The sequence below is a fragment of the Stigmatopora argus genome, chromosome 13 (assembly GCF_051989625.1).
Source record: "Stigmatopora argus isolate UIUO_Sarg chromosome 13, RoL_Sarg_1.0, whole genome shotgun sequence".
In the NCBI taxonomy this organism is placed as follows: Eukaryota; Metazoa; Chordata; class Actinopteri; order Syngnathiformes; family Syngnathidae; genus Stigmatopora; species Stigmatopora argus.
Genome location: NC_135399.1, coordinates 1,418,690 through 1,425,436, shown reverse-complemented (window position 1 = coordinate 1,425,436; position 6,747 = coordinate 1,418,690). Strand labels below are relative to the sequence as shown.

The 6,747-nt window shown below is 49.1% G+C and overlaps 1 protein-coding gene across 1 annotated transcript; it reads right to left on the bottom strand.

The window, feature by feature from the left end:
* Positions 1 to 5,723: 5,723 nt before the first annotated feature.
* Positions 5,724 to 6,510, bottom strand: LOC144087089 (gamma-crystallin M1-like). The gene is made up of 3 exons (XM_077617386.1): positions 6,451 to 6,510; positions 6,128 to 6,379; positions 5,724 to 6,046 (listed from the first exon to the last, which is right to left on the bottom strand). The coding sequence occupies exons 1-3, from the start codon at positions 6,457 to 6,459 to the stop codon at positions 5,771 to 5,773; spliced, it is 537 nt and encodes a 178-aa protein (XP_077473512.1). The 5' UTR covers positions 6,460 to 6,510; the 3' UTR covers positions 5,724 to 5,770.
* Between the last annotated feature and the right edge of the window lie 237 nt (positions 6,511 to 6,747).

Genomic DNA, 6,747 nt, shown 5'->3' with positions numbered 1-6,747 from the left:
TCCTCGTAGGACATTAAGCTGAGGCCGCGGACCATCCTCGTTGCAAGCCTCTGGACCCGCTCCAGATGCTGGATGTCCCTGGCGAGGTACGGTGATGCGGCTTGGATCCCATACTCGAGAATGGGCCTCACCAGGGAAACATACAGCGGAAGGAAGATGTCTGCGGTGATGATGGCAAAGGACCGGAACATCAGGAACAGCACTCCGCGAGCTTTGTTGGCTGCTTGGATGCATTGGGCCGTTGGTTTGAACGTGTCGTCGACAATGATGCCCAGATCTTTGCACCGTTGAGATCGTTCCAGTTCCAGGCGTCCCGGTTCAAAGTCAAGAGTTGCATCAGGAGGAGCCCCAATAGCCAAATAACTGCATTTCGTGATGTTGAGCTGCAGGTCCCACAGGTTCCACCATCTCCACACATGATGAAGGCACCTACGCAGGTCCTCGTAGTCGCTCCGGGGAGCAACGAGCTTCACATCATCGTCAAAGAGGAGAACCCGCTGGGAGATGTGCTCTGGCAGGTCGTTTACAAACACCACGAACAGCAGTGGTCCAAGAACGGAGCCTTGGGGGACACCGCTGGGGGCATTGTGAGTCTCTGAGAGCATGCCGTTGACTTGTACCTGAAAGGTGCGGCCAGCCAAAAACGCATCAATCCACCTCACGACCGCTGGGTGAATCGCATACGCTTCCAACTTGCGGAGTAGTAAGCGATGGTTGACCGAGTCAAACGCCTTGGCGAAGTCCAGGAAGACCAGGTCGGCAATTTGTCGATCGTCCATTAATTGAGTGACCCATTCCTCCATCAACAGCAAGTTGGTGAGGCAGGATCTCTTGGACACGAAGCCATGCTGACTATCGGAGATCGCCGCTGCGTTCTGGAGATGGGCCATCATGGACGTTTTGATAATTGATTCGAACATTTTGCAGATTACTGAAGTGAGGGAGACCGGTCGGTAATTCAACGGGTCTTCTCGGTCTCCTTTCTTGTAGATAGGGCAGATGACGGCCCGTCTCCAGTCTTCGGGGATGTCACCTGATTGCAAGGACAGTGTGAAGAGATATGCGAGGGGAAGTGCTATGGTCGGAGCGAGTGCCTGGAGGACCCTCGGGTGAATACCATCAGGACCATGGCTTTTAGTGGCGTCCAGACACATCAAGGCTCAGTAGACTTCAGGAGGTGTAATGGCAACTGGAGGCATTGGGGGAACATCCCGAGCAAATGGAGGTGCTGGACGCCCATCATCGGCTTTGTAAATGCCTGCGAACACCCTAGCAAAAAGAGAGCTTTGCCCCTCTGCATCCGTGACACTGATTCCATCAGAATCCTTGAGTTTAACCACTTGATTGTGTAGACCAGGGTTGTCCAAACTATTCCACAAAGGGCCGCAGTGGGTGCGGGTTTTCATTCCAACCCATCAAGAGGACACCTTTTCACCAATCTGGTGTCCTACAAGTGCAATCAGTGGATTGCAGTCAGGTGCTTCTTGTTTTCTGCAGAAATCTCATTGGTCAAAGTGCCTGCGCTGGATCGGTTGGAACAAAAACCTGCACCCACAGCGGCCCTCGAGGACCGGTTTGGCCACCCCTGGTGTAGACGTTTGTTGGCTTGAACATGGGCAAAGAAGCGTTTGGGGTTTGCACGAGATGACTGCGCTAACCTCAGTTCATAATTGCTCCGCTCTTGCCTTTCAGTGAACACTGTTCTATTACGTTGCTGCTTGTAGACCTCATATGCTGCTGCCGTGCCTCATTCCTGGAATTCGCGCCAAGCAACATCTCTGAGAGTCTGTTCCCGCTTCACCTTTTGCGTCGCCCAGGGTTTGTGCTTCTGGTGCCGTGGCATCGACAATGGCACTGAACGCTCAGTCACCCGGAGTATGGATTGTTTCAACAATGTCCACAGCTCGCCGACTGAAGTGATCTCCATGAAGGAAGCCCAGTCAACAGCCTCGGAAGCCTCCGCCAGTGCGTGATGATTCAGGGCAGAAAACCTTCTCTTCGGAAGCATCTCACTCTGTAAGGCCGGAATTGTTGTATGCCAGTTGAATTTGAGCACCACATGGTCAGACATGGAGAGCGGCGGGAGGATGATGAGAGACGATACCGACGACGGGTAGCACGTGAGTACCAGGTCCAGAAGAGACGGGCGTTGGTTACTGCGGAAGCGCGTCGGAGCTGCAACATGCTGTGTTAAAAAGCAGTTATCAACTGTGTCGAGGAGTGCCTGATCGAACCGGTCGGCTGATGAGCAGACAACATCGCTCCAGTCTATTGATGGTGCATTGAAGTCGCCAATAATAAGGCAGTCTTGGTGTGATGAGACCGAGCGAATTGCACTGATTACGTGGTTGTCGTCTTCGGCGGTAGCTTGTGGGGATCGGTAGACTCCCAAGATAGGCAGACAGACTCCACCCACAGTTATATTGCATCGCACAACCTCAAAGAAGTCGGTCTGTTGAGCAGCGGGAGGGAGAGGACAAAGGGAGGGCTATAGCTCGCCCTTAGCATAGATGATAACTCCACCACCACGTCTGTCTCGCCTGTCACACCGGAAGGGGATGTAGCCCACCAGGTTTATCTCAGCATTGTGCACTTCAGAGCTTAGCCAAGTTTCAGTAATGACGATCATATCAGGCTTGAGTCTTGATACAATACTGAAGAGGTCACTGAACTTGGCGATCAAACTGCACGCGTTGGTGTAGATCAGGGGTGGCCAACTCCAGTCCTCGAGAGCCACAATCCGGTCTGTTTTCCATATCTCCCTCCACCAACACACCTGAATCAAATAATCAACTCATCAGCAAGCTGTCCAGAAGCTTGATACCAATCCCGATGATTTGATTCAGGTGTGTTGGTGGAGGGAGATATGGAAAACAGACCGGATAACGGCTCTCGAGGACCGGACTTGGCCACCCCTGGTGTAGATGATGACTAGGGGTGGGCCACCGCCATCCCTTGTTCCTTCACCGTCACCCAGTTGTTCTGAGTCTCTGTGGTCACCTTCAGTGGCGGGTGGATGTAGCTTGTCAGGGCTAGTTGGCCGTTGCGGATGCACAGACCTGTTTCGCCCTTCTGACGTCTCACTGCCAGCTCCGCTACAAGGTTGCGCCAACGAATCCTCTCCCTCAAAGAGTACTCCTTCCGAAAATCCAGTTCGAGATCAGGCCATTGGATTTTATTGGCGCTTGTTAAGAAGGTCTCGACTTTAGATGGAGTGCCAAGAGTCATCTTTAATGGACGGGGGCGCGCGTCAGCAGAGCATGGTGGCTCACGTCCAAGCCTCACCGATCTTCCGAGTGAGAGTGAGAGAGATGCCCCGGGTCCCAGTGTCTCCAGGATCGACTTTATACAAAATATGGCAAACTCGCGATCTTTCATCGCGCTGCCAACAGCTGGGAGTTCGGGCGACTCGGGAACACCATAGATTATCACACACAGAATCAGTTGTTTAAATCACCTTCAGTAAGTATCTTATATTCTATAACTATACCTGGCATTTGAAAATCAAATAATTGATCATCTCAAAGACGGGGCAGCCCGGTGTTGCGAGTGGTTAGCGCGTCGGCCTCACAGTGGGAGACCTGGGATCAAATCCAGGTCAGTCCACCTGTGTGGAGTTTGCATGTTCTCCACGGGCCTGCGTGGGTTTTCTCCGACCGGGTACTCCGGTTTCCTCCCACATTCCAAAGACATACATGGTGGGCTGTTTGGACACTCTAAATTGCCCCTAGGTATGAGTGTGAGCGTGAATGTTTGTTTGTCTCCTCGTGCCCAGCATTTGGCTGGCCACCAATTTTGGGTGTCCCCCGCCTCTGGCCCAAAGGCTGGCCACCAATTCAGGGTGTCCCCATCTCTGGCCCGAAGTCAGCTGGGATTGGCTCCAGCACCCCCCGCAACCCTAGTGAGGATAAAGCGGTTCAGAAATGAGATCTCAAATCAAAATCAGATTTTTTCATACTGTGTTTTGACGTTGCTGCCCGGGACAACAATGCCAGCTAAAGCCTTGTGGTTTAGGTTCCCACACCATTGACTAAAGCAACTAGTGTTTTTCTGGTATCTGCAGTTTTGTCCAAAATATGACCAGAATCATTAGCCACAAGTCTTTTGACACATAGTCAAAGTAGTCTTGAGGAAAATATTTGGAACAACAGAATAGACCACTTACCAGCTGCATCCATTTCCTTCTGTATTTACCTGACTTGTTTAGCACTCGATAGGAGAGGGTTAGATGCTTATATCGAGAGTTTTTGTGTCGTTCCAATTTCCTATAGTACAGATCTTAACCATATTCCTCTAAAATGATAGAATTTCTTACAGGCGGAAAAACAACATCTAAAATGCTGGCCACCCCAGTAATAAAACTGAAAGGAAGAGGTTGTGTAAATGAATACCCTGTCCGTTCATTGCGTCACAGAATAGAAGTGCTGTAGTATTACTGCCAGCAGCAATGGTATTAAAACTGTATTTTGCACTTTTTTGGGTGTGTTTTACAAAAAAAAAGTTAGGACTATGGGTTGCAGCTCTGCGAAAACCGGTCTATCGGATTCAGCAAAGTTCATAGTTATTCTTTCATCCTTCACCACTTTGCGGCTTCAACATTCAGTCTAGCACAGCATTTTATATTAAGTATCCAAATCAAAATGTTCATAAAAATGTCCAAATTCACGCGAAGACTTGTAAGACATGAAGACTTTATCTGTTTTCCGTTTCTCACTAAAAAAAATGGCAGAAGACAGGGATCTGTTACTCAACTCAGCTGCAAAGAAGGAAAATGTTGGGCCCCGAGGTGGAGGCTGTCACTCTAATCCAAAAAAAGAGCGCTCTGGGCGGGCAGGATGTCTGGGAGCCTCGGTGAGGGTGAATTTTTCTATAGGTGCGAGCTCCTATGGCACATGGAGAATGTTGCTCTTGTCTGAAAATAGGGTCTATTGACCTTATAGGATGGGCCAGGAACCTCAGGGGTGCAGACCTGAGGTTGGACTTTCTGAGAAATATTTCAAAGTGCAAGCTCAGGGAGATGTTGCTGCATATTGTAGACATAAAAGCGGTGATCCTACTTCGCAGTTTTTTGATTATCCTGACCATGTCTGGTCTACATTATCCACAAGATTTGAGCGAGTACTGGAGTGGGCCTTTAAGGTAAAATTATTGTCAACTCTTATGCCTCAATCTGGAGGATGTTGATATAAAATAAATCACTTAAAGTAATCTGGTAACATTTGCCTGCAAGGGCTTGTGCCGTTGGAGTCACAAAGCCTGTTGGTTTCTCATCTCATTTTCTGAACCGCTTTATCCTCATTAGGGTCACAGGAGGTGCTGGAGCCAATCCCAGCTGCCTCTGGGCCAAATGCAGGAATAGCCTGAATTGGTGGACAGCCGATCGCAGGGCACAAGGAGACGGACAACCATGCACACTCACACCCATACCCATACCCATACCTAGGGGCACCCCCGCAGCAAACTCCACACAGATGGACATGACCTGGATTTGAACCCAGGACCCCAGAGCTGTAAGGGCGACGCGCTAACCACTCGCGCCAACAAACCACTTGTTGGTTTAACAACCATAATTAAGGAGAGCAGAGATTTTGTGAAAGGTCAATTGCAAAAGATTGTTTTCTGTTTTGGTGTACTTTTTACACCTCACCACTTAATGGGATTTAAATTACTAATGCACATTTTGTTATCTGCCGCCAATAAATAGACACAAAAACAAGCAAAGGTAGTTATGAAGAAGGTATATTTATTTATTCAAGTTGAGTACATATTTCTAGCACATGTCAGTGATACGCCTCAAGCTGATGATCCTAATGCCGCTCTGGGTCAACTCCCTGAGGCTGCGGTGCTCACCAGGCTTCACATAGATCATCCTGCCACGGAAGTTGGGCTGTTCAAAGAGCAGCCAATGACCCTCCAACACTTGACAAGACAGGATATCGTTCATGCGGAAGCGCTCCATGATGTTCTCGCAGTCCTCCTGGAGTTCATTAGACTGACCGCTCAAATTCTCACGCTCAAAGATCTTAATCTTGAATTGGCCTCTGTGCTGCAATTCAATTTGTAAGGGTTAGGCCACCTAGTGGTGAGTTAACATTTCGTAATATTCAGGTTACTGTTGGTTGCTTACTAGAGGAATCATTCTGCAGGATTTGATGGAGTCCAGGGTGACTCCCACAGTCGTCATGCGTTGCAGGTCAAGGTACTCTCCTCTCTTCAAGAACAACTGGTTGCCCAGGAAGTTGGAGCGCTCATACACCATGAAGCAGCCGCTCTCCACCCGGCAGGACTGGCAGCGGCTTAGGACAGAGGTCAGCTCAGGGCAATCATTAAGACATTCATAGGAGCGGCCCTGGAGATTCTTCTCCTCGAAAAGGATAATCTGGAAAATGAACAAGGCATTTTGGCTTTGCGCAATCAATAAATGCACCTCTCAATAAGTAAAAGTTTTACCTTGCCCATGGTGATGGTTCAGGTAGTTCCCAGTGGAGGGTTCAACTTGCTCTGCCAACTCCATGATTTCAAGGCCTTTTTATACAAAATCCTGGGGGCCATGACACGTTGTTATTCAAATGTGGAAAGCTGATGAATCAGCAGATTGACTTTTTGCTGAACAGCAAAACAGCATAACAATGCTTCTCCGTCCATACATTTCTGGCTGCGAATCACCAGCATTATGTGTGCGCTGAGGCTTTGTACTTGCTCAGTCAGAAGCTTCTGCACATATGGTGTGATCATTGCTATTGGCTT